Below are 27,877 nucleotides of genomic sequence, written 5' to 3' on the forward strand. Positions count from 1 at the left end.
GCGAGTCTGATAAGCTAAATTGGTTGAAATGATAGAAATAACGACCTTTTAACTTTCACTGGGATTTTTATCAACCCTTTAAAATGGTTATATATCTGTATCTTTACCCTAAGTGTATATTTGTTAGGATTTGCATGCTGCCTGTATATTTTCCAGTTTGTCTATTCGTTCAGAAAACCAAAATTTTGAAGACAAAATTTTTTCTCCGTTTGTTGTTATATAAGTCGGTCGACTCGCCGTCGATCCGTTTTGAAATATTGTATATTTAATAATAATAATTCTGTCTTTCGGGCCATGACTTGTTTTTTTTTGTGGTATTGTGTTTAAAGAATTTGATCTTTTCTCCCCTGAAACACACACACACATGCACACACAAACACACACACACACACACACACATATGCACACACAAACACACACACGCACACACACACACATATGCACACACAAACACACACACACACACACACACACATATGCACACACAAACACACACACACACATGCACACACAAACACACACACACACACACATATGCACACACAAACACACACACGCACACACACACACACACATGCACACACAAACACACACACAAGCACACACACACACATGCACACACAAACACACACACACATATGCACACACAAACACACACACGCACACACACACACACACACATGCACACACAAACACACACACAAGCACACACACACACATAAACACACACACACACACACACACATGCACACACAAACACACACACAAGCACACACACACACACATGCACACACAAACACACACACAAACACACACACATGCACACACAAACACACACACACACACGCACACACAAACACACACAAACACACATATACACACACACACACACACATATGCACATACACACACAAACACACATACATACATACACACACACACACACACATTAATACTGGATGGAGTGCTCTGTTGTAGCAGTTTAGAGATCTAGACTTGTCGTGATTTGCTAGTTTGTGCTCTTGTTTTTTGGATCTTTTCCTCTTCTCGAGGCTTTTAGCTTTGCTCTCGCTCCCTCTTTCTCGAAACAGTATTTCGAAATTCTAATCAGGTACAAAACAGAAAACTAAAGATTTTACGAGGTCCTGACGGACGTTTGTGCGCACATATGCAAATCATCCCTATAAAGAGCTGGGTTTTGTTTTCACACTACGTGTTGTAGGGGCGGTAGAGTAAAGTGTGGGACGTGTGACGCTCCACTGTATAAGCACATTGTGTAATTATGTCTTACTTTGTCATCAGATTCGTCTGTTTCATATTTTAAGGAAAATAGAAAGTTTTTCAGAAGAATCAAAGCTATAATGACAGGTGTATAGAAATTACTGCCTGTATTACAATACTGTTTTTAACAACCTCTCTCTCTCTCTCTCTCTCTCTCTCTCTCTCTCTCTCTCTCTCACTCATTCACACTCTCTCTCTCTCTCTCTCTCTCTCTCTCTCTCTCTGTCTCTCTCTCTCTCTGTCTCTCTCTCTCTCTCTCTCTCTCTCTCTCTCTCTCTCTCTCTGTCTCTCTCTGTCTCTCTCTCTCTCTCTCTCTCTCTCACTCATTCACACTCTCTCTCTCCCCCTCTCTCTGTCTCTCTCCACCCTCCCTCTCTCTCCCCCTCCCTCTCTCCCCCTCCCTCTCTCTCCCCCTCTCTCTGTCTCTCTCCACCTTCCCTCTCTCTCCCCCTCCCTCTCTCCCCCTCTCCCACCGCCCCCCTCCTCTCTCCCCCTCTCTCCCCCTCCCCCTCCCTCTCTCCCCCTCCCTCTCTCACTCATTCACTCCCCCCCTCCCCCCCTCTCCCCCCCCCTCTCTCTCCCCCCTCCCCCCCCCTCTCTCCCCCCCTCCCCTCTCTCTCTGTCTCTCCCCCCTCTCCCCTCCCTCTCCCCCCATCTCTCTCTCACTCATTCACTCCCCCCCTCTCCCCCTCTCTCTCCCCCTCTCTCCCCTCTCTCCCCCCCTCCCCTCTCTCTCTCTGTCTCTCCCCCCTCTCTCTCTCCCCTCCCTTTTGCTCTCCCATACACCCCACCCCCACCCCCACAGTATTACTTAGCTAATCTTTACTACTTCATCCCAGTGATTAAATATCTGATTTGCTGACATTTTGCTAAACTGCACGATCCAGCACGACACTCCAGTACTGAGTGGGTTTGTGTTTAAAAAAGACAGCCCAGAGTTTTACAGCTCTACTCCAAAGCGCAGCTCTTTCACAGCATTTCCTGTAGACGTTCGTCTTCTCTCCCACACCCACACCGTTAGCATGATTAGCTGAATCAGGTGTGTAGGTGTGTAAGCGTGACAGGAGCAGAAGAACATTCAGGATAGGAGCTGCTTTGGGAAGTCTGTTTGGATTTTGTGCTATCAATTATGTCCATTTTTCTTTATTAGCACAACCTTTCTTTAGTAACGTGACTTTTGGGTTTATACAGAAAGATTAGCAAGACTCATACTCAACTCGTAGCGTCCTCTGGATGATGATGGTGTGTTAAAAACAGTATTGAAAAGCAGGGACTGTGTATTTTGTTGGTCTCTCGGGCAGCATCGAACGCGTAGCGTATTTCTCAATTGCATGTGAAACTCATTTCTTTCGTCCTTAGAGCCGACGGTCGCTCCGGTCTGAGGGATCGACTCATTTTTTTTTTTGATGCCTGAAACATAACCACGTCTATACAGGCTATAAAAACAGACGGTTTTTGGTTTTGTCTCTGCTAGTAAAAGTTTTCAAAGCCTGGTTTTTAATCAACAACCTCACAAATCCAATAAGCTCCTCGGTTTCATCCGTCTCCTCAGATGCACGTCAACAGCTTTGCTTTGACTTGTTCAAGCTGAATCATCTAAACAGTGACACATTTGCTCTTGTATCATGTCTCAGGGTGCATGCCAATGACCTTTATTTTTATTTGTACAATTTGTTTTGTATTTTTTTTTTCTCTCAAAGATCATTTCATGTCTGGGGAAAAAAAAAGGTCTTCTGAAGAAAAGCTAATGGGTCGTAAACCTTTTTTTTTTTTTTTAATAGTTTCTAAGCTAACAATTGACAAATCGAAAATTGATTTGCACAAAATCTTGAATAAAAAAAATGAGGGCTGTCGATTCTCATTTGAACTTTAGAAAAATTGTCTATAAGCTTTTAATCTGAAGTTAATAAACTATGGCAATGTGTTTGTTTTTAGTTTTTATTTTTTTTTTAAACGTTACCAGCATTTTTTTTTTTTTTTTTTTCTTCTGTTTTCTGTTTTTTTTCTGTTGTATTTCCCGTCTTGTTTTTTGCTGCTTCTTTGAAACATTGACACTGGCTCTCCAAAGCTTTCCTCATCAGCGAAAAAGAAAAAGGAAAAAAAAAAAAAACCTTTGCCTTCTTTATCCCCGATTCGCTCGACTTTATACGTGATCTCGGCGGGATACGCAGGCTGACGGATTTTCGTTGGAGGAAAAGTAGAACAGCAAAAATGTTTACAAAGACAAGGTGACACGTTTTTTACGAGTCAAATCAAACTTGCCATGTATATAGTAATCGTGAGTTTGGATTGGATAGCTAGGTTTTAGTATTATTATTCCTTTCTCTTGTTTGTTTTTTTTTTTTTTTTCATTTTTGTATGTTTTTTAACCAAATGGATACAAAAAAAACAAATGTCCTTTGATAACTATGCTTATTTCTTCGTGTTTGTCGTTTTTTCACCCGACGGGGATGTTTAAGAAGAATAGAAGTGCACCTCCGACTTTTTTGCCTTAGAACTTGCAGAGGCCATAGTTCACCTTGACGTGAAACGTGTGTATGCAGGGGTCTCCGTGCCCCCCCATCTCTCGACTAGCAGAGCGGACTCTCTCTCTCTCTCTCTCTCTCTCTCTCTCTCTCTCTCACACTCTTATCTACCTGTGAAATCCTTCATACCTCTCATAACTGGTCAACGACTGTATCAGCAAAACCACATCAGGTGTTTTTCTACATGCTTTTTACACAGATTATTGTATTAGTAGAATTTCGGTGCATCTTTTTCATGTAATTTCTCTTTGGCTTGTATTTTTTATTTTTTTTTTTTGTTCTCCTTTACTTGTTTTTCCCCCCTCTGGAGACCTCCTCCTCCTCCTCCTCCCTCTCCTCCCTCTCCCTCTCCTCCTCTTCCTCTTGCTTGCTCTCTATCTCCTGTTTTTTGTGTTAATATTGTCAGTTTTTGAGATAGCTGTTATAGAGTTTTTACATTTTTTTTTCCTCTCCTCCCCGTTTCTAAATGCTACATGAACCTAATGAATTTTAATGACTTAACCATTGTAAATACGTATTGTGCAGAACTCATTTTCATGCATTTCAATTGCTAGTGTTATATAAATGACAGATTTTTTGTCAAGACACCATTTCTGTTTATGAAATAAAGAAACTTATCATGTACTACTTTGCTTTTTATTTATTTATTTATTTATTTATTTTTTTATAAAAACCTATAGAGCGAAACAGGAAGCATTTATATGGCGTATAGAAATCAGAAAAAAAAATTTGTCCCCTTTTTTTTCAGGAAACACTTTAGCCCCTTTTGTTTACGGTAATTAATACAATAAAAAAAAAAGAAAAGAATTTGAAATAGAGGATGCTCCTGTATATATTTTTGACTTATATGGTGTCAGATTGGGGGCACGGTGGCTTAGTGGTTAGCACGTTCGCCTCACACCTCCAGGGTTGGGGGTTCGATTCCCGCCTCCGCCTTGTGTGTGTGTGGAGTTTGCATGTTCTCCCCGTGCCTCGGGGGTTTCCTCCGGGTACTCCGGTTTCCTCCCCCGGTCCAAAGACATGCATGGTAGGTTGATTGGCATCTCTGGAAAATTGTCCGTAGTGTGTGATTGTGTGAGTGAATGAGAGTGTGTGTGTGTCCTGTGATGGGTTGGCACTCCGTCCAGGGTGTATCCTGCCTTGATGCCCGATGATGCCTGAGATAGGCACAGGCTCCCCGTGACCCGAGGTAGTTCGGATAAGCGGTAGAAGATGAGTGAGTGAGTGAGAGAGTGATTGGTGTCAGATTTACAAAGTGGAAATATTAAAATAATGTAGGAAATGCACAAGTAAACAATGTACTTCCTTTTGGTTAGTGAGATGTTTTAGATGTTTGGGGAAAAAAAGTGGGATATGCAGTGGGTCAGATATTAGAGAACGGATTACATTACATAGAGTTTACATTAAAATAAAACTTCACTGCTTAAACTTATCTTTATTTAAGGACTCTTCTGCTACAGGGTGGAAACAATAACTACACATCATACCACCAGGTCAGATTATTTTTCATTCGTTTTAACCAGGACTTGCTACTAGACTCGTTTGTATACTGCGCTAATACAGTAGGTGTGTCTGAACTTCACTGATATTGTTATAATGATCCCAGATATTAATCAATCCTGCTATTCAGAACATGGCTATTGATGACTAAAGGCTCATTCAGGAAGTTACACAAGTTACATAATAAATGAACTCAAAGCTCCACGCTGATATCTCCAAAATAATAACACCTTCCACTTTTTTATAAGAAGATTTATACAGAACGACCGACTACTTCAAAGTACAGACAAAAATAAATGAAAGTAAGGCCCTAGTTTACATTTATATTTCTAGAGCATGATTTTAATGTGCAATATGCTCAGTACTTATGTGCAAAAATATTTAATTATCTTTAGTTATTTTGTGTTCAAATGTGTGTGCGTGTGTGTGTGCGTGTGCGTATGTGTGCGCGTGTGTGTATGTGCGTGTGTGTGTATATGTGTGCGTGCGTGTGTATGTGCGTGTGTGTGTGTATGTGTGTGTGTATATGTGTGCGTGCGTGTGTATGTGTGTGTGTGTGCGTGTGTGTGTATGTGTTCGTGCGTGTATGCGTGTGTGTGTGCGTGTGTGTATGTGTGCGTGCGTGTGTGTGTGTGCGTGTGTGTGCGTGTGTGTGTGCGTGTGCGTGTGTGTATGTGTGCGTGCATGTGTGTATGTGTGTGTATGTGTGTGTGCGCGTATGTGTGTGTGTGTTCGTGCGTGTGTATGCGTGCGTGTGTGTGTGTGCGTGTGTGTGTGCGTGTGCATGTGTGTGTATGTGTGCGTGCATGTGTGTGTATGCGTATGTGTGTGTGTGTTCGTGCGTGTGTATGCGTGTGTGTGTGTGCGTGTGTATGTGTGTGTGCGCGTGTGTGTGTATGTGTGCGTGCCTGTGTGTGTGTGTGCGTGTGTATGTGTGTGCGTGTGTGTACTGTATGTGTATGTGTGAGGATGAAAGAAAAAACATAATTAGCAAAGCTCTATGCAAATGGACACAGAACATAGACCACTGATTATAACAGTAACTGTGCAGCATGCGCTCAGCAAAGCCACAATGATGACCCACTTTTTTTGGTGTCCTGAAAAGTTCACTTTTTCATGATCGAAGACAGTTCCAGGATCATGCTCTGAAATAGGAAAAAAATGTATATTATTATTATTAGTAATAGTAGTATAATATGTAAATATACCACATGCACTGGTTTATATAATGTTTTATATTATCTAGTAAACCTACAGCATACATATTTGTTTATATATATATATATATATATATATATATATATATATATATATATATATGTTTTTTTACTGAAAAATATCTATAATATTATTGCAACACAGACGGTAAATTTTTTTAATCAGTACCTATATTACAAATCAGTTACAGTAAATTAATTTGTATTTACAGTGTCACTTTTAGGAATAATAATAATAATAATAATAATAATAATAATAATAGGTTATATAATACTTCTTTAATGATTCTTAAATTCGCAGCCCCCCTAATCTGATCAGCGGGTGTTGATTAATTTTCCATAACAGCCACAATGACATCAGCTCCGGATGTAAAAAGTACACATTCTTGTTCTTTTAAAAATAAAAAATAAATAAAATAATTGTTGGAAGATCCCTGTAGCGTAAGAGGAATAAATCGTGTCAGTATGTGGGGTTTAAAAAACAAAACAAAAGGGAACTCGATATCGGGCCACATCACATTACTACATTGTTGATTATTTTCCTGTAACTGTATGTCCCCGTGTCTTATCCTGTACTTATCCCTCAGGTAGGGAAACTGTGTGTAACAGAATTTTAAAGTGATAAGGAAAATGTTTTATTGTTATAGATTTAACTTTGAAATAGTGTTTGTCACTCATGCAGATGACCTTTTGTCCTGAAAATATGTTCTTACCATTGACATGCGGCGACCACCGGCTGGTGGAGGGGTCATGGCAGGGCTTTCACTCTGAGCCAGCTGCTCACGCTCTGACTCTGAGCCACTTTTGGACATTGGGCTGTCTAGTGGAATGGCCAGTCTGCTCTCAGAAAGCCCTCGGGACATGAAGCTAGCTTTCCTACCTGTAGGGTAGTGTTCTGACGAATCACTCTCTTCACTCAGGTCCTTGCATGCACTCACCCGACTTTGCTTGCGTGCAGAGTTCTGAAGGGATGCTGGGATCTCGATATTGCTGGCTCTGAGGGACGCTCGAGGTAGCTGACCAGCACCCTTCAGAGGGCCGGATACCTTGGGTCCGGAGTCGTCGCTGCTGGAAGAGTGGCCTCGGCTGCCCACGGTGGCCCCAAGTTGACGGATGGCCTGGATCTCAGTCTGGCTCGGGACGCGTGTCTGCTTTGACTGCTCAGAGCCAGTACCATTACTTGTTGGTGCCTCAGGGGAGGGCAGAGGGTTGCTAGTAGGCATGTTGGGTGGCAAAGCTTCCACCTGCCCATCGTTCACAACGGCATAGGATGTTTGGGGTATGTGTGCAAATTTTTGGGGCAGGCAGTCTGTAAGGACATATGCTTGCTGCACCATGGAGTTTTTCTTTGACCTGCAAAGACTCTCATCATCACTATGCATGTTGCCATATATGCTCTGCTTGATCTTTCTCACTCCCAGGTGAAAGATCTCCAGAATGTTTAGGAAGAGGGAACCCCCAGCGATGCCTAGCATGAAGATCATGAAAATATTTTTCTCTGTTGGCCTAGATACGAAACAGTCCACAATGTTGGGGCAGGGGTCTCTCTCACACTTGTATAGTGGGGACAGTCCAATACCATAAAGGGCATATTGACCCAGAATAAATCCCACTTCCACCACTGACCTGGTCAAAATATGAAACACATATGTACGCAGTAGGGAACCCCTCAGTGGGGCCTTCCTGACTCTCTTTTGTTCTTCCAGTTTCCTCAGCTCCCTCTCAATCCTTTTGTGTTCATCCAAGATTCCCTCCATCCCCTCCAGCTCGACTTTGAGCTGAGCTTTCTTCTTGTGCCTCTCCTTCTCCAAAGCCCGCAGCCGGTACAACGCATGGCCCATGTACACCAGAGATGGTGATGATACAAAGATGATCTGCAGGACCCAGTACCTGATAAGGGAGATGGGAAAGGCTTGGTCATAGCAGACATTCTTGCACCCAGGCTGCTCGGTGTTACACACAAACTCGCTTTGTTCATCATCCCAGACGTCCTCAGCAGCAACTCCAAGGACCAGCATGCGAAAGATAAAGAGGATAGTCAGCCAGATTTTTCCCACAATGGTGGAATGAATGTGAACTTCCTCCAAGATGCTCCCCAAAAGGTTCCAATCCCCCATGTTTGGTTTCACATAGCCTAAAGTTGTATACAATACGCTTGTATTACTTTTTGGTAATCAAATAGATACAAACTTGTTAAAAAAAATTGACATTTAACAATCCCAAAGGGCCTACAGGTTGTCTCTCTGGGGAAACCCTCAAAAAAACTATGTAAAACCCCCCAAAAAAAAGACCACCACAGGTTTCACCCTAAACAAACCTTAAAGGAAAGATTTCTGAGAGAGTAAACAAGACAGAAGACTTACACGATTTGGATTTTGTTTTTAAAGATGATACTCAGCACTCATTCGTTATGATGACGAAGCTGTACACCACCAAGATCGTCCTTTGAACAGTAAACCAGGTGAGATCCTTTCTCTGGGCATAGCTTCATTAAATGAATACCAAACCTTCTGCACCCAGTGAACTAATACGAGGTCTCTATTGATCTGTGGGCGGCTGGACAACTCCCTCAGGGCATTAGCTGGCACAACTCGGTCACTGACAATATAAGAGGATGGGCATTCGCTAATCTCAGCACCCACACCATTGCACTATTGCCATTGCATCGCACTTTTTTATAAAATCAGACGCACAAAATATTTAAGTACGTGATTCGAACACTGTTCGATTCAGATTAGAATCAGGACGTTTAAGGGCCATAAACTAGAGTAAACTCAGTTGTTAATTCATACAGATGTGGAAGACTTTCCTTACTGTCCAAGATGTTTCAAACATCTAACGTTGAATCTTCTACCCGGTCTTGCTTTTTTTTTTCATCTGCAGCATTATTTCCAAAACAAGATACAGACAGAAATAATTACACCTAAACTAAAACCCTTTACACAGACGGATCAGTAAAATTAGACGAGGAACGTTTACAGAACCGGACGATCGAGGATTCTTCTAAACCAAAAATCTGGAGCTGGATCCAATCAAGGTCCTTTGAACCTGGTTCCACGGAGCATGAGACGGAGATGATTCTAATGTTACTGCACGAAATATTGTTTGAACATTCAGTATTCACATACAGTATATACACTGGTCGGTCGGCGCGGTTTCTGTTACTGTTTATTGTCTTTTGTGTGTTGTATTTTTTGTACTTTTTGTATTGTCTTGGGGGGGCACGGTGGCTTAGTGGTTAGCACGTTCGCCTCACACCTCCAGGGTTGGGGGTTCGATTCCCGCCTCCACCTTGTGTGTGTGGAGTTTGCATGTTCTCCCCGTGCCTCGGGGGTTTCCTCCGGGTACTCCGGTTTCCTCCCCCGGTCCAAAGACATGCATGGTAGGTTGATTGGCATCTCTGGAAAATTGTCCGTAGTGTGTGATTGCGTGAGTGAATGAGAGTGTGTGTGTGTGTGCCCTGTGATGGGTTGGCACTCCGTCCATTGTGTATCCTGCCTTGATGCCCAATGACGCCTGAGATAGGCACAGGCTCCCCGTGACCCGAGGTAGTTCGGATAAGCGGTAGAAAATGAGTGAGTGAGTGAATGAATGTATTGTCTTGTAACTTTGTGTCTGCACGGTCTTGTCTGTCTTGTCCTTCACTGTTTGCACCAGGATGCACAGTTGCACTTTATGTAGCTAAGACTACTTACATGTCCTTAGCCCTGTCTTTGTTTTATGTAGCACCACGATCCCGGAAAAACGTTGTCTCATTTCACTGTGTACTGCAACAGCTATATATGGTTGAAATGACAATAAAAGCTTCTTGACTTCACTTGACTTGAATTGAGATCTCATTCAAGGTGACCGGAAACAAAGCGAGGGATTTAAATATCGCTGTTTTTAAAACCTAACGTGTTCATTTTTATACTGAATCAAAACAAGGAACTTGGTCTTCAATACTAACGCCACAAACACAATTCTCACACACGTGAAATAAATTAACTTTATTTTAAAAAGTGAAAAGCATTTTACACTATTTACAGAATACTTATTCAGACAGTAAGTTTGACAGAAGGCTCTCTTGTAATCACTGCATTCAGGACAAAATAAAAAATAGTACAAATGTATTAAGTAATAAAAGCCTTCCGACAACTCTCACATTCGTCATATATACAAGACAAGCCTCGGGCCTGGTGATGATCTGAGAAGCAAAAAAATCCTGAGTGCAGGACAACAAAACGGAAATAAAAAAAAAATGTAATTGTTTAATTGTTAACTTTAAAGAAGCTACTATGAATTAACATGAACAACCGAAAGCCTGTGTACGTATATAGAGCCTTTTAGAGAACACGTCGATTTGCTTTAGTTTGAATTATTTCTGTGGGCTTGATTCGGATCGCTAATACGGTTGAAGCTAATTGTATATGAAGTAAAAGGAACTAAGGTCTGTATATTAATGTTGGTGACAGTTTATATTTTTGGGGGTATTTAACTTCTTGAGCACAGGTATATGGGCTTTCAGTATTTTTTGCTTCTCGTTCAAGCACACTTATTCTCTTAGAGGTAGATGGTACTGGGGAAAAAACGACTCAAGTGTCTTTAATGGTAAGCCATTAAATCACCTCAGGTTCAGTTCAGACATCAAGTTGTGTATATAAAAAAAAAAAAAAAAAATCTTCTCGTCTCTGGACTGCAATAATAATAATAATAATAATAATCTCCAACAGCTGGCTTTTACCTTCATTTAAAGAAAATTACATAAAAAGAGAACTATCGATACAAAACGAAGCGAGCGCCGTCAACATCTACGGTTTCCGGCTCATGCTTAGGATTGAACATAATGACGTATAAACGTAACTGAAGGCGCCGTTTAGTCAGAACCAGAGTATTGTAAATTATTTTGCAGTGCTTTTCTCCTAAAAAAAATTCTCCTGCTTTAAAATCCAGTGACCAAAACGTTCTCCCGGTTTCTTCGCCCGTGGCGTGTGCCCTCTCGCAGAACCAAGAATAAGAAAAGTTCGTCATGATCCTACAGCCTTAATTGCTCAGCTTCCCATTTTCTCTTTCTTTTTAAACAGTTTCATGAGCTGGCTGAACCGTTCTTCAATCTGTAACAGTAAAGGAACGACGTTAGGTGACAACTTAACTATAGATCGACCTCAGATTTATTACGTTTTTTTTAAAATACCTGTGCTTCTGACTTTCCCAACGTAGATGCCAGAGCAGCAAATGTTTTAGCCGACGGTCCTTTCGTTTTGAGCGCAACAAGAATATCTCGGTCGTCCTCCCTTAAAGAAAAACAAGAAATTTGTTGCTTGTTTGATTTTTTTGGCACTGATTAATTACAAACAGCAGCAAAAGTCTAATACACTACACTCACCTAGTCCATGTTGCAACAACTTCTCCTTTTTTCCTGATTACATTCTTAGCAGAGAGACTATTCGGAGACAACTGAGGAGACGGAGTCTTGATCTTCTTTACCGGAGTCTTCTCATTTTTTTCCTTGGATGTTTTTGACCTCTTTTTGTGCCTTTGCTTTTCTTGTTTGTCTTGCGATTTCTCTCTTCTAGAGCGTTTTGCTTTTGAACCTGAATGATGTTTCTTACGCTTCCTGGACTCACGTTGGCATGAGTCCTTCACCATGTGTTCAGATTCTGTGGCGGCAGCAACTCCCGCGGGATCGGCATCCATGTGAGCTTCAACTCCAGCGGGATCGGCATCTACGTGAGCTTCAACTCCCGTGCGATCGGGATCTACGTGAGCTTCAACTCCCGCGGGATCGGCATCCACGTGAGCTTCAACTCCAGCGGGATCGGCATCTACGTGAGCTTCAACTCCCGTGCGATCGGCATCCACGTGAGCTTCAACTCCCGTGCGATCGGCATCTACGTGAGCTTCCGCAGTTTGTCTCTCAGTGGCTTTGGGCAAGGTGGCTGGACTTCCTCCTGCTAGGACTTCTTTTGAGATATCCTTCTGTAATATTTCTTCTTCACTTGACGTGACCTGAGGCCTATCTGCCACAGGTAGACTCAGATTCACCCTCTGGGAAGACGAATCCTCTACAGCTGCCAGTGTTCCTTTGTGCTTCTCCACGGGATCCTCTTCTACCCCAAGAGACGTTTGTCTGATCCGAACTATAAAGTGATCATTGGACCTCTCCATTACCTCTGCCTGCATAGGCAAGTTCGGTTTAAACTGGAACGCTTCCCAATTTCCACTGGTACTTGACGGACTGCTGGAGTTGTCCGTTTCAAGAGACAAGTGAATATCTTGCTCTGTAGCATCTTCTCCATCAAGAAGCGCATCCTCGCTGTAGTGGGCACTGATGACGTTGCTTGGTGCGGACAGCGGATGTCCGCTATCTGGGTTTAAAAAGCTCAAGTGGCCATCTGATTTCAAGGGTGAGGGAATGGTAAGAGATACGGCCAAATCTTCTGCCAAAATAGAGTAATGCTGCTGGGAACTCGCTGTGGCCACGGCAGCAGGGACAGACTGGTTAGGAACAGCATTAGACGGGACTTCCAACATGCAGTTTTCATCAAGGAGCGCTGGATTTAACGGCATTTGAAACTTGTAAGGACTAATGGATGTCCATGTTGTGATGAACTTCGATGGTGTTATCATCTTGCTGGGTGTTATGACCCCCAGGAGATTCTCTCCAGCTTGACATTCTTTCCTCGGAGTGTTCAGAGGCCAGTTTGGATTATCGCTATTCTCAAGCAGATCAGAACCTTGCAAGAGACATCTGAATATGTCTCCCATTTGGGAATCGGTTACCAAATTAAAGGTCAAACTTGACGTTTGCTGCTCTGTCAGAATCTCAAAGTCTGCCCTATCTTGTATTGATCCGGTGTGAGAAAGACGTCGGGTATAGTTCGAGGTTTTATTCTCGGGAGCAGGGACATTTTCTTGAAGAGATTTCTCAGAGGCTGAAACCACTTGCTGCTGATTAGACTGGTTATCTAAGGGTACTTCTAGTACCTTGGCCCCATCCTCCATGGTTGCCTTGATGTTTTTACCACTGCTGCCAAGGCCTCTACATGGCAAGCTACGTGAACTTGTGGTCTGTTCCTGGACCTTTTGTCCTCGACAGTCTATTTCACCCTTAGATTTTATATGTGGTCTGTTTTCAGTTGTGCTCAAAGGTTCTTTAGATCGTAGCTTACACGCATCCGTATTCGAATCCTCTTTTGCACCAGGATTCGACTCCTTTCTTTTTTCCGATACCGTTTTATTCTTGTGAAGATCTGTAGCACTTTTAAGCGCTGCTTTTAATTCCTTAAACAGAAAATCAAACTGACCGTCGACAAAGTTCCACAGCTTCAGCTTGAGATCTTCGGCTTGTTGCTCGAAGATCCGGTTCACGATGCCGTTGTTCGACACCTTGGCCATTAACGACTGGATGATCTTATTGAGCAGAGGTTTGATATGATTTCCTTGAGTGCAAAATTTGTCAAAGTTAACGCTGTCAACGTATTCTGTGTATGAAGCTTGAGACATTTCAATGATGCAGCTAAAAGCTGGTTTGGTGACGTTTTTATGGAGTTTCATGTATTTCCGTCTCAGCTCGGAACGAATAAATAACAACATGTTCATAAATTCAGCAGATGTTGATATTTTGGCCTTGGGTGGGACGGTGACGGTTTTGAAACGCCTCTTGTTTGAGGATGGACTGTCTTTAGAAGTTGTGGGTTTTTTTTGTTTCTGTCTGGGAGTAACAATTTGAGACTTCTTTTGTAAGCTAGGTGATCTGGGACTGGACTGATTCCTTAAACTTGTTCTTTTTTCATTTGGAGGACTCTGAATGACTAGAGCACCTTCTCCGTCACTCTCGCTGATAATTTCGCCTTCTTCCAAGTCTTCTTCGGGAGCAGTCGAGGAAAGCGCCTCTTGCTGATCTTTCTGCACACTCGGTGGTACTAAAGAATCGGGTCTCTTGTTTTCTTTGTTCATGTCCATCTTGACCGCGTCCTTATCTGCCACTGCGGCAGATGAAGAGAAATCTTGAACGTAAAGAATAAACGTATAAATTTTGTGTATATAACGTCTAAACATCTGACCTATTAACTTAAAGGTGCGGTGCACGATGTTTGAAAACTGCGTCGGGCCGACTAACAAAACAAACGTGTAGCCAATGAGCAGAAAGGGGCGTGTCTTGTCAATATGTGGTGGAGAGAGTGTTCAGTGCGCATGTCTGACATTAGCCTCTGCCGTTACCTCTGCCTCGGGTTCTAGGTGTTGAACGTCGTCTTCCGCGTGAATCGGAGCTTAAACCTTTCACAGTACAACACACAGTACTACAAAAACACATCTGTATTACCACAGTATTACTCATTGTGTTCATTTACTGATAAAAATATCCCCTCGGCCAGCTGCCCCAACAGGTTCCGCCATGATAGTTGCCTGGGTTACGTATGTACGTGTGGGCGGAGCTATCAAAACAGGGGTGACACCCATTCGGGTTAGGGGCGTGTTTGTTTTGGTGATTTCAAATGTCAACATTGGCTTTCAAACATCGTGCACCGCACCTTTAAGATGGAAAATCAATATAAAATGTTTGAATACATTCAAGCTCAGGATTTTTTCTTGCTTACTTTAAACCATAGAACACTTCTGCACTTTGTTTCTAAAACTATAAAATACAAAAAAATAAATAAATAAATTTAAAAAAACGTTCACTGACCTTTGCTGAGACTTTTGACATGTGACTCTTTTCCCATTTGCAGCTGCTGGACTTTCTTTATCTGACGTATTGGGCTTGTTAAAGGACTGATGGCTTCTGGAATAACTTTAATGTTGCTCAGGGTCAGCATCATGGAATCTTCATCATAAGGCTCCACGACAGACTGGGAAGGCTTGGGAATCTCGCTCTCCTTCTCCGTGGAATCAGGCTCAGAGGAGCTCGCTTGTTCGGGTGATGTTCCCGACTCTTGTTCTGTGGTTGTGATGTTCACTGGCTCGGTGCTTGGCCCCATTTGTGGGCCTGGACAGGGATCTGGATTCTCAAGGCCTTGTGTGATTTCCATGTCTGAAACAGATATTGTTGCTTTACATTGGTTGATATTTTCCAAACCGACAGTGCTAGAAACTACTTCTAGAGACACAGAAGGGTCTGTAGGTGTAGTATTTGGCATGACTTTAGCAACTTGCTTCTGAGATCTTTTATTCTGAACTCCTGATTCTTCTGGTTTATCATCTGTTCGGTCTTGTGCACCAGAATCCGTAGCACCGATCCTTCTCCTCTCCTTGTTTTTCTTCACAGAAGCCTGAGAACCTTCTTTGTAGTTGACATCCGTGGGATTGTTAACCGGTTTAGCTTGTTTACAGAGTAAAGACACTTCAGAAACAGAAGACGTTTTGTCCATCACGGATTTCTGCTGAGAAATACATCTAGTATGACATAATTCTAAATCATCTGCTTTTTTAAAGGTTTTTTCTTCTTGCATCTTGGAATCCGTACGAGTTTCGTTCAGGTCACCGAAAGACTTCTGAGGAAATTCGAGTTCCTTTCCTTTGACTTCCAGGCTTGTTGGTGGTTGGAGATCATATGGCTTTGTGGATGCATTGATAAGGAGTGCCAAAGAATCATCTTCAGACACGTCCTCTACTTCATCGATGACGCAGAACTCTTCTCCGACCTCAAACGAACTTCTGCCTTTAGTCGCGTTGCTTGCCAGGGTGTCGTCTGGAGGTTGAGGTCGCTCAGAGGTGTTTTGCGTTTTAACCGGTGAGAGTGTCAGGTTTAGAGTTTCCATAAAGGTTAATTTTCTTTTTGGACTACTCTCTTCTGGCATGGCAGAGCCATCACAGCTGCTGGTTAACCTTACTGGCGATTTTCTTCTGGAGTTCGCGAGACCGTCCTCTTGAACATTCCCGTCCTCGCTCGTTTTGGGGATCCTTGCATTATCCGGAGCGATTTTTGAGCCTTTGTCTGAAGATCCACTTCGTTTTTCTTTATCGCTCTTCCCTTTTCCGACACCATGTCTATCAGAACTCGTACAAGTATCTCCTCTAGTGTCATCATGACTGCTTGATGCTTTGCTCCTGGATGACGCTTCGGTTCTGTCGGACGTTCTCCTTCGGTCAGCTTGATCTTTTCTGAGGTCTTGAGCACCGTGATGTGATTTAAGCGGCGAAGCATGACGTCTATTCTCACGCGCATCGGCGCGGCTTCGGTCGTTTCCGTCACCGATGCGGCTCTTGTCTGCATGACTACCCACCCCCCTTGTGGTACCTGAATCTTTGCCACTCTGTCGCTCATGTTCTTTAGTAGTTTCAGACCTGGTGCTTTTTCTCTCCCCCCTATTGCTAATCTTTTCACCTCCTCTATTCCTTTCTTCACTATGAGTCTTTCTATACTCGTGCTCCTTGATCCCGTCAATTTTGGTGCGTCTCCTTTCCGAGCTGCTCGTACCGTCTTGCCTCCTTTCCTCTTTTCTGTGATGTTCCCTCGTCCCTCTTTTCTCCGTCTTTCCGTGCGATTTGTCCGAGCTGCTCTTTTCGCTTCTACAGCCAGAAACCTCAGTTTTTTCACTCTGTCTTTCCTGTCCTTGCTTATGCCAGGGTTCATCTTTCCTGCTCTGCATGTCTATATTTAATCTAGCCTCGGGTGTAGACGAGGAGGCATGAGAAGAAGGACTCCTTGAGTGACCAGATCTCCTGAGTGTTACCAGGTCATCTCGCAGTTGACTTTCACTACTGCTGTATCCACAAGTGCTTTTTACGATCTTCCTGCGATCTCTTTCTGATCCGTTTTTATCCATTTTGGTTTGAGATCTTTCAGATGAGTCCTCTTTTGAGGCGCTCTCTTTACCAGCCTGTTTCATTCCTTTCCTGCAATCTGCTTCGTCACAAACGCTCTGCCTAGTGCTAGTCTCAGAGCTTGTGCTTGTGCTTTCCCTTTCTCCGTTACCCCGAAGTTGCCTGTTATCATGTGCAATAGAGTTCGGAAGGAAATCTAAACCATGAGAATCCTTATTTTGCCGATTTATAGGTTTGTCAAGGTTGCTCCTGGTCAGAATCACAGACGACAAGGGTGTGGAATCCACCGCAGATGAATCACCGGGCCGATGAAACAACGGTCTACCCTGTGACACCTCTGCTGATACCTCATCTCTTTTCCGTTCCTGAGACTCCATTACAGGACCAGTGATGGTGTTTACACTTGCTGAGCTCCTGCTGTAGGCATCGTGTCCTCTTTCCTTCGAAGACGGCTGGAAACTACCTCGGTTTGATCTGTAAGATCGTTCAGAACAAAATGATATGTGTATAAAAATTTCCGGATAAACCACATGCACGCATTATTCGGCACCGCTAAATTCACCAGATGAACGGATCGTACCTTTTGCTTAATTTGCTTATCACCTCGTCCTTCCTCACGATCTCTATCTTAGCGGTTTTGATAAGTGCGCATATGTTTTTCTTGAGCTGAGTGTTTTCATGATGTAAACTTGAGTTCTGTAACAACAAAAAAAAGGTTTAACGTCTGTTGTTTCTTCTCACTGATTGGTTTATTCATTAGAACTACTCCATAACATAACTTACAGTTCCACAATGTTAAACGTAACAACAAATTGATAAAAAAAAAACGTCACATTCTTTAATAGAAATCTAACTGTAACTGAAAAATCACTTGTTATTGGAAAATAACCAGATTCTGAGTGATGATACCTTGCCGTTCAATGACCTCACCCCCCCCCCCCCAATATATAAAGGTCTCCAAGTACATCCACATACCTTAGTTTGCATCTGCTGCAACCGTGCAAGCAAATCTTGCACTTGGTTCTGTGCCGCAACGAATTTACTTTTCAACTGAAATTAGATCGGAAGTTAAACTTATTATCATCATCGCGGGTAAAAAAAAAACAAACGACGCTTTCACAACAACAAAAAAAAAAAGGATTAAAACCTCATTATAGGTCGTCTCCTTCTCCTCTTGCTCTTTAGTAATGAGTTCCTCGTACAAATCTAACGACTCCTTCACCCTGTTCGGTGAAACAATAGTGCTGTTCTTGCCTGAAAAGAAACCCAGACAGAGATGAGATGATACACAACACCAGACAACAGCGACCTACGACGCTCCGTTCACACCCCGGCTCGATCGCACGTCTACTTTTTAATCTCGGTATACTCACCGTGGTCTTTTTTTCTCTTGGGACTTTCATCAAGCCCCGAATAAATATCCACAGAGTCTTCGTCGTAATTCAGGACAGAATCTAAAGAGGTTAAAAAAAATAAAAAATAGCTTTTTATTCCACGGCTGACAATTTAAGAGTTTACGTTTACGGATGAACCCGAACACAGGACAGCCAGACGCACATAATATACCATTATACACACACACACACACACACACACACACATATATATATATATTATATATACATATATATACACCACGAACGGCTTGTACATCAATATATACATGATGGGTCGTGTGTGTGATCTTACCATGATGTTCCTGAGCAAGATCACCATAAAGCTCATCTATGGCTCTCGTCTCCATCTCTGTGAGAAAGTACGACCTCCTTACATTGCTCGAGAAGTCTGGAAGCAACATTATATGTTAGTTTGCATGGAAACTTGGAGCATTTTATGTCGAAGCCACAACAACAAAAAGAAAGAGGCTTGCAGGTTGCTAACTTGATGCTAAATGTTCACTACAAAAACACACCGAGACCATAAATGAGTGTGTTATGGACTGATTAAGCTCACAACTGATAAGAAAACACATATTATTGAAGTATAAACGCGTACATAAGGATCCACGTTCAGCTGACAACCTGTTCGCTAACATTCACCTAAATTAGATTAGCTTTACACGGGCCGTATCCTGAATAACGCCGCTTTATAAAGTAGTACACTAGACAGGTGACATCAGTTTCTTGTAAACACGCTGCATCTAGGGCACTTGAGTAGGGACCATAGAGCCGTTTGGGACACAGCCTTTACCCACTAGCTAACGGGCTAAAAAATTATTTTAAACAATTATTTATTAACATTTCAACAAAAATCGCTGTAATTTTTTAAGGAAACAGAAATGAGCGACACCAAAAACACACCCTATGATAATTGAAAACAAATGCAGATTGCTGTAGTTAGCATCTGTTAGCATCTTACCATCCGAGCTCTGAAAACAACCGCGCCAACCAGAAGCCTCGCAAAACAGGATGTGACGACATTTTCCCGCGGTCTCTAAACTTCCGGGGTGTTTAACCGAAGCTGAGCTTTAACATTTCTTGTGTTGGTGTTATTTCTATTAACGTCATGTTCTTAATGACAGAAACAGAAAGTGTCGTGATTAAACATGTAGCTTTCAGGAATCTCGTCTAAAATGGACATCGTTGTTTAATTAATGTTTAAATGACAGAATTGTAATTCGTCATAAAGATTTGTTTAGCCTTGGATTATATATAATTATTATATATATATTCATTCATTCATTCATTCATTCATCTTCTACCGCTTATCCGAACTACCTCGGGTCACGGGGAGCCTGTGCCTATCTCAGACGTCATCGGGCATCAAGGCAGGATACACCCTGGACGGAGTGCCAACCCATCACAGGGCACACACACACACACTCTCATTCACTCACACAATCACACTAAGGACCAGAGGAATTTCCAGAGATGCCAATCAACCTACCATGCATGTCTTTGGACCGAGGGAGGAAACCGGAGTACCCGGAGGAAACCCCCGAGGCACGGGGAGAACATGCAAACTCCACACACACAAGGTGGAGGCGGGAATCGAACCCCCAACCCTGGAGGTGTGAGGCGAACGTGTTAATCACTAAGCCACCGTGCCCCCGGGATAAATACAATCTTGAATTTTGTATTATATTAATCTTTATATTAACCTTTTGTTCTATGTTTTTGTTCTGTTCTGCTTTGAGACGATGTCAATTGTAAAAAGTGCCATAAAAATAAATTTGAATTGAATTGAATCATCATCATCATCATCATCATTCTTCTTATTTTATCATCATCATCATCAGCATCATTATTATTAGTAATACACCTCAAATAAATTAATTATAAAATAAAGAATAGACAAACACAATGTATTTATTATTTCCATTTATTAAATAATAATATAATTAGTAGTAGTTGTAGTACTAACATATTATTATTATTATTATTATTATTATTATTATTATTATTATCATCATTATTGTAATAAACCACACACACACACAAATATATATATGTTATAAACGAAATGTTAAACTTTCACTTGAAAGTTAAATAAATAAAAATCAAAATAAAAAAGGGCTTTTTTTTTCTGTCGCAGTGTCTTTGGTGCACGCGCTGACACGATGACCCGGAAGTGATCTACCGCCACTCACATGTGGACGGGTACTTTAACACTGACGGGAACGTGTCCGTTGATGTTGTTGTCATCGTCTGATCCCGGGATGAGATTTCTGTTTCCCGGTTAAACGGAATTAAAAAGAAATCGGTTAGAAAAAAAAAAAACAACAACAATAAAAACTATCTGTGCACGTGCTCCCGAGACGTGGTCGTGGCTGCCCTCCGAGGCTAAATGACGGCATGGAGACTCTGGAGCTGAGCCTGGCTTCACTGGCCACGATTTCCAGACATGTCGAAAGAAGTCACGGAGAGCTCAGCAAGTATTTAACGAAACAGGTGAGCTGCACGCGCTTAAAACAGGGCGCACGCGCCGCCTGTTTGCCATAGTAACCTCGCTCGTTTGCTCGCTCGCGCGCGCGTGCTGATGTCTGTTACCGTTAGCTAGTGTTGCTGCTGCTGCTGCTGGTCTGTGTGCTGTTTATATTATTACACATTTATAATATACTGTAAAAATGACCTATTTGTGCAAAAAAAGTGTCTCCAGTGTGTTAATTCTGTATCAATCCTTCATTAATTAACACCTGCACGTGCTCTTTCATAAGGTAGCTAATGTTAGCTAGCTTGTTTACTCACCTGGCTAAGTAGTGACTAGTCTCATAATAATAATAATAATAATATTATTATTGTTATTATTATTATTGTTATTATTATTATTATTATTATTATACTATTATGATTATTATTATTATTATTATCATCATTATCATCCTTCTTCTTATCATCATCATCATCAACATCATTATTATTATTATTATTATTATTATTATTATTATTATTATACGTTTATCTCATAGCACGTACACAGACATACACTGATATATATTTTATGTCATATCCTGTTTTATTAATGTTGTTTTTTCCCTTTAATTAGTTTCAGAATTTTACTTCAGTAACCAAGTCAGGTTTTAGGACCCTGGGTTTTGTTCTGTGCCACTAATGTGACAAACACAAACATTTTCTATCTACGTGTAGTTACGCCGTAACGTCATTGTTGTGCTATGTCCTCAGATATGGAGCCAACAAGACAGACAAGGTGTCCTGTGCCTTCTGGCTCAGCTCCTGATAGAGAAGGAGTACACGCTCCTGATTGCCCGGCACCTGCGGCTGTTCGTGCTCGACCTGCTGGAGAGGAACGCCGAGCGAATCAAGAAGGACGTTCGCCTCAACCATGACCTCCACGAGAGACTGTGTGTGGCGCTCAGCAAGCTCCTCAGCGTCAGCCCCGACGCTCAGGCGTAAGTGCAACCGTATGTTTTCGTTCGGAATAAAACACGGTGCCCGAAAACAATATTCCTGCATCACAGTTCTTCTACTTACTACTGCTGAACTATGTACTAAAATTATATAGACTTTACGTACATTTAAGAGCGTAGCAGGAAATTATACAAGTACCTGGACACGCAAACACATTGTTATTCCTTATATAATTCATTCCGTATCATTCAATCTCCCTTGATTTTTATTTACCCTCGAAAATGCATCACAAAACTCTATCAGAAATAGTAGACCATCCAGGTACCTCTGGGATCCTCACTTTAACATACTATGTTTTGCGAGACATTACATTTTGTTCTCTGGTGCTATTTAGGTCACTAAATAATTTTTTCAAATAATTTTTCTCCATCTCCAGGTTTGCAGCCAGATACTTCACCAGCGCGCCGCCGGTCTTTCAGAGACTCTTCTTCACCAGCGAAGAGGCCGCCTCTATCCAGTACGGCCCCAGGCGCATGAAGCTGCGCGACCTGATGGGGGCCACCCTCCGCTTTCTACAGAGCGACTGCGAGAAGTTTCGCGTTCTGTGGGACTGGAGCGTCTGCATCTCACAGCTGCTCACGAGTGACGTCATGGTCCGAGGGTACGGCTGCGAAACGCATTTTCTGATGCTGATACTTTTTTTTTTCTTTTTTTTTTTTTTGGTTTAGATTCCTGCCAGAGTACTGTGTGTATTTCTGTCTGGTTTTAAAACCTTCCCAGCATTAACCTTTTATTCTATTGTATTTCATTAAAGGTACACAGCACAGTGCCTTGCTTTAGTGTCACACATGACCGACAACCAGAAAACAATCTTCCTGAGGAAGGTTCTGTCCAGTGAGGAGATTCTACATCTAAAAATGAAGTACTTACTTTTCAGTTTCATCGTTTTATTTTATTTCTTTTTTCCTCAACGTTAAACTGTACTTTTTACTCGCACCGCTTTGGTTGTTTGTTACACATTTTATTTCCACATCCTTAGGTCACTTGAGGAGACTCAGCAGCTGGAGGTTGAGAGAGCTCTGGTTTTAGCCAATCAGGGCTCTGTGATGTGGCAGCTGGAAAAAGGAAACAAGTTCTCCAAGGGCCAGATAGGGTCAGAGGACCTCTCTCAGTGCATCACCTCTGTGTGTGGCGTTATCTTACCCAGGCTGACACCTCGACAGGAAGAGCAGGTGACGTGCTGTATTCAGTGTTCACAGCAGCTGCTAATCAAAGACTTCTTCTAATACATTATTGTTTCTATAGTAACAGCTCACTCCATTGATTTTTGTTCTTGTTGCGTTTTATTCCTGCAATGATATTTCGGCTTTCTGACTAAACCCAATTCAAGCCTTCATACAGTGTATTCATTTGTTTTTTCGCTCACGTTCTTGTTCATAGACGTCCCCCATGAAACCCCTGGTGCTGGTGGAGTCGACATGTCAAAACCTCAGGCGGCTCGCCATGGCCGTGGCGTCCCAGAAGCCCGTTCTCCTGGAAGGGCCTATTGGATGTGGGAAAACAGCTCTGGTCGAATATCTAGCAGCTGCCACGGGGCACATCAAATCCCCCAACATCCTCAAAGTTCAGCTGGGAGATCAGACTGACAGCAAGGTGAGGGATTGTTTATTATATAATATAAATGATCTTTTACACGGCTGAATTTTTGGAGTTTGTATGTTCATCATGTGCCATCAAGTATAACTAAAATGCTGTCGACTCTCTGACTGCAGATGTTGCTCGGGATGTACAGATGCACAGACGTCCCAGGCAAGTTTGTGTGGCAGCCAGGCTCCCTCACTCAGGCCGTGTCTAAGGGTTACTGGATTCTCCTAGAGGACATCGATCACGCACCGCTGGACGTGGTGAGTTTCATAGCATGTCAAAAGATTAGCATGAGTTGTGTGTTTTTTTTTGTTTTTTTTTTTTGTACTACAAGCTAGTTTCTGACATGATGTGTATTAATCAGATATCTGTGCTGCTGCCACTGATGGAGAACAAGAAGCTGACCATTCCAGGCCGGGAGGATTGCATTCAGGTCGCTCCTGGCTTTCAGTTCTTCGCTACAAGACGGTAAGGAAAGGTCTTATGATCGCTTGGATCACTGTTTCCAAATTAAAGACCTTTTTTGGCAGTAACGCAAGACGTCTAAGCTGGTCAATTAGTCTAAAAAGTAATTGCACCCTATAAAAGGTGGAAGATTTAAGTTGGCCAACACAGAAGATATCCAGTGCCGTGGTTCGGAGGCGAGAGATGAGATTTGATCTTGTCAACACCACTAAATGTTAATCGGCCATGCCTTGTTAATTTGTGTGTGATCATCAACATAGGGGGTTTTTTACACCTGGTCACTTCATGCGTTTTCTGTGATCGGATAGCTATCCGATTGTAAAAAGACCAGGTTTAAATGGCCTCCGAAACGTTTTCGAGACGGAGATAAATCTAAATCCAAATGGTCTGGGACGCATTTCAGATGAAACTGGACAGGTGTAAATTGATGTGGTTGTTCAAGCCACATACGTCAGCGCTATACTCCTCCCAAACAGAAGTACGTCACTCGCAGGTGACTCGCGAGTCGTGCATCGCGCCAGAAACAAATATGTTTTCCCACCAGCGCTGCTCCGATCTTTCATCCAGGTGTCTTGTTGGGTCTTAAAATGCACTGCTGCCGCCAGCGAAAATGCAGCAAACAATAAATGCTGTTTTTTGTAGCAAACGCATACACCAAAGTGTGTTCCATTTCAATTATCCCGGAAATGAGTTAAAATATATTTGCATTTTGGGTGGGAGTAGAATGTAAATGGAACAGTTTTAACAAATCAGATAGCTATCGGATCAGAGAACACATGAAGTGACCAGGTGTAAAAAGGCCCATAGATACCAGCAGAGCAGTGGTAAATCTAGCCTGGTTTTTTTGCTTTAATTTTGAAATGTATTTAAAAAAATTTATTTACAAATATTACATCAAATGACTGAACTTTCAGCGAGCAGATTGCCGTTAACGTCTGCTTACTCGCTAACGTTATATGGTTTTGCAGCATGGAGGCTCATATTGGCATATTTACCTCACACCCTCAGGGTTGGGGTTCAATTCAGTTCAGTTTCCTTCATCTCCAAATTGTCTGATGTGTGTTTATACTCAAGGTTCCTGGTGTAGGATCAGTGGTGGGGAAAATAGTTTGCAGATAAAAACGTATAGTAATGCGTTCCTGTTGTTCTTCAGGATGTTCCACAGCGGTGGAGTGTGGCACCGGCCTCAGAGCACTCACGCCGCTTTACTGGACAAGTACTGGAACAGGCTTCAGATTGGGAATATGACCAGGGAGGAACTCAGACAGGCAAGCAATAGTATAACAGTATAATATTAACCCAGTTCTGTTTTTCTTGATGTTCTCAGTGCGATTTTCTTCTTGCATTCTCATAGGTCATGCTTAATAAGTACCCTAACTTGGCCGCAGTGGTGGATCGATTACTGGACATTTATTGTCAGCTGACTGGAGACAAACACCACGTTGCCGTCAGCGGCTCCGGCCCTCAGAACCCGAGCGAGGACCGAACTGCACTTCTGGAAGGTCGAGGGTTGTCTCTCAGGTAGCGTTAAAATGCAGAAGCACTGCTATGTTGTGCTTTAGTCACCTTTCATGTATTCCTGACTCACTGAAGTGAACTAGGGTTCATTATGAAGTGCCTGGTTTGTGCTGCTTTGGCATGCGACCGGCTTTCAGTCGGCTTTCTGACAGTTCCGGCGTGTCAGTGTTCCATCGATCTTGCTTGGTCTCCACCGTTAGAGTCCAACAGCATGTGTGAGGACAGAACAGAGGGTGATGCTGCGGCTCGGTAATCAGTGCAGATAAAAGTATAGCATTGCTGAACTCTGAGCCTTAAACTGCATCTGGTCTGGATTTAGATTTATTTATTTACTTAATAACTGCCATTGCTCGTTTTTGTGAGTTTTTTTTTTTGTTGTTTTTTGAAGGATAAATTGATGTGAGCCAGCATTACAATTGTGTGATGTTTTGATTGAATCCATTGTGCATTCAAGAAAAATCAATGTAGTAATCTAGTAATACTGTGATCTTATTTTAAGAATGTGGGTGTGGGAGAGAGTGGGTGTGGGTGTGGGAGAGAGTGGGTGTGGGTGTGGGAGAGAGTGGGTGTGGGTGTGGGAGAGAGTGGGTGTGGGTGTGGGAGAGAGTGGGAGAGGGAGAGAGTGGGTGTGGATGTGGGAGAGAGTGGGAGAGGGAGAGAGTGGGTGTGGGAGGGTGTGGGAGAGGGAGAGAGTGGGTGTGGGAGGGTGTGGGTGTGGGAGAGAGTGGGTGTGGGAGAGAGTGGGTGTGGGTGTGGGAGAGAGTGGGAGATTGAGAGAGTGGGTGTGGGAGGGGGTGGGAGAGAGTGGGTGTGGGAGGGGGTGGGATTGTGTGTTTGCGGGGGTGTGGGAGTGTTTGCGGGGGTGTTTGTGGGTGTGTGTGTGTGTGTGTGTGTTTCTGACTGGATGAAATGTGAGCATTGTACAGTGTATAATATGTCTAAAGGATTTACTGTATGTGCTGTAACACTAAAGAACTGGATCTAGTGTGTGTTTGTCTGTAAGTGTTGTGTGCTGTGTTGTGATCAGGGATTTGCTGAAGTGGTGCGAGAGAATATGCGTGAACTTCGACAGCTCCTCCTCAAATACGGCACAGAACGTCTTCCTGGAGGTGAGAGACTTATTTATCACAGCGGAGATGATGTGATGTTTTCTAGAGTGGGGGGGGGGGGATAAACATTTCAAAATTTCAAGGCTTAAAAATGGTAACGATTAAGCACAAAAATACCAGTCATATAATTTCATTCTGATCTGATTTAAATTATTTTGTAAATTATTTTAATTAAAAAAAACACATCACACGTCTGATTCATACAGGGCTAGTAAAGTGCAGGTAAATGTGTTTATCCACTTATTTAAAAGGAAGGTGATTATAGCATTTAAAAAAAATAAATAAATTCTATAGACGTGCAGTGTAGTGTTATAGGAACAGTACACAGTGAGATCAATATTGTTTGGGGTATTAATATGCTGTGTGTGTGCTGTTCTGTAGGCCCTGGACTGCTTCACCGCCATGCAGTCCAAAGCGGAGAGCCGCAGAAAGCTGGCCGAGATCATCGGCAGCAAGCTGAACATCTCCAAAGAGAAGGTAAGACGGAACAGGGAGGAATTCCCTTCACCCGTAGTTGGCGTCACTCGCAATGTTCCAGAGAAAGAGATCTGGGAATAAAGGAGATTTTATTTTACACATCAGATAAGAGCCAACTGTGAGCTTCAGTACAAAGTGTGAAGTCAATTGAACATTATTGAACTGTTCCAGGCTCAGCACTTCTGTCAGATGTACCAGCCTGCCATCAGTATTACAGAGCTGGAGGTGACAGTAGGACGTGGAATGCTGCTGCGGAAACAGAGCAACGCTGTGCGCCTGGAAGTGTAAGAGGTTCTACTGGGCCATCACCTCATCTGACCCACACTTTTTTTCTTTTCCCTTTCTCTCTCTCTCTCTCTCTCTCTCTCTCTGTGTTTGTCTCTGGGGTACATGGACCGTTTTGGCTCTTGTCAGTCTTTGCCCTGAAGTCATTGCCCCCCTGCTGGTAAATTGAATAAACATTGAATTGATCGCTGGCTGCATTGGCACAGCCCTCAGCACATTAGACATTATCTGTGCCAACCATGCTGTACAGGAGCATCCTAGAACACAGGGTCACTTCAGGACCTCTTTTATAACACAGCCGC

The 27,877-nt window shown here is 42.6% G+C and overlaps 3 protein-coding genes across 4 annotated transcripts in view; 1 reads left to right on the plus strand and 2 right to left on the minus strand.

Moving 5' to 3' along the window:
- Positions 1 to 7,197: 7,197 nt before the first annotated feature.
- Positions 7,198 to 8,995, minus strand: gja10b (gap junction protein alpha 10 b). The gene is made up of 2 exons (XM_060883682.1): positions 8,887 to 8,995; positions 7,198 to 8,657 (listed from the first exon to the last, which is right to left on the minus strand). Exon 2 carries the CDS (start codon positions 8,638 to 8,640, stop codon positions 7,198 to 7,200), a length of 1,443 nt encoding a protein of 480 aa, XP_060739665.1. The 5' UTR covers positions 8,641 to 8,657; positions 8,887 to 8,995.
- Positions 8,996 to 10,497: 1,502 nt separating this feature from the next.
- Positions 10,498 to 19,693, minus strand: casp8ap2 (caspase 8 associated protein 2). 2 transcript variants are annotated; one of them, XM_060883489.1, is made up of 10 exons: positions 19,628 to 19,693; positions 18,959 to 19,054; positions 18,643 to 18,723; positions 18,417 to 18,523; positions 18,245 to 18,319; positions 17,850 to 17,965; positions 15,192 to 17,743; positions 11,889 to 14,490; positions 11,697 to 11,796; positions 10,498 to 11,616 (listed from the first exon to the last, which is right to left on the minus strand). In XM_060883489.1, exons 2-10 carry the CDS (start codon positions 19,011 to 19,013, stop codon positions 11,554 to 11,556), a joined length of 5,751 nt encoding a protein of 1,916 aa, XP_060739472.1. In that variant the 5' UTR covers positions 19,014 to 19,054; positions 19,628 to 19,693; the 3' UTR covers positions 10,498 to 11,553. The 2 variants fall into 2 exon arrangements, with proteins under 2 accessions (XP_060739472.1, XP_060739471.1); XM_060883488.1 differs by having other exon boundaries at positions 11,889 to 14,511.
- Positions 19,694 to 20,827: 1,134 nt separating this feature from the next.
- mdn1 (midasin AAA ATPase 1) overlaps positions 20,828 to 27,877 on the plus strand; it is a 43,062-nt gene continuing 36,012 nt past the window's right edge. Inside the window, exons 1-13 of the mRNA XM_060883515.1 lie at positions 20,828 to 21,159; positions 21,892 to 22,118; positions 22,514 to 22,738; positions 22,892 to 22,999; positions 23,117 to 23,309; positions 23,518 to 23,730; positions 23,850 to 23,981; positions 24,086 to 24,189; positions 25,340 to 25,454; positions 25,541 to 25,707; positions 26,732 to 26,813; positions 27,195 to 27,290; positions 27,462 to 27,574. Coding sequence (XP_060739498.1) covers positions 21,064 to 21,159; positions 21,892 to 22,118; positions 22,514 to 22,738; positions 22,892 to 22,999; positions 23,117 to 23,309; positions 23,518 to 23,730; positions 23,850 to 23,981; positions 24,086 to 24,189; positions 25,340 to 25,454; positions 25,541 to 25,707; positions 26,732 to 26,813; positions 27,195 to 27,290; positions 27,462 to 27,574 — 1,871 coding nt within the window. The 5' untranslated portion in view covers positions 20,828 to 21,063. The remainder of the gene's footprint in view (positions 21,160 to 21,891; positions 22,119 to 22,513; positions 22,739 to 22,891; positions 23,000 to 23,116; positions 23,310 to 23,517; positions 23,731 to 23,849; positions 23,982 to 24,085; positions 24,190 to 25,339; positions 25,455 to 25,540; positions 25,708 to 26,731; positions 26,814 to 27,194; positions 27,291 to 27,461; positions 27,575 to 27,877) is intronic.

Source organism: Tachysurus vachellii, chromosome 12 (genome assembly GCF_030014155.1).
Source record: "Tachysurus vachellii isolate PV-2020 chromosome 12, HZAU_Pvac_v1, whole genome shotgun sequence".
Lineage (NCBI taxonomy): Eukaryota > Metazoa > Chordata > Actinopteri > Siluriformes > Bagridae > Tachysurus > Tachysurus vachellii.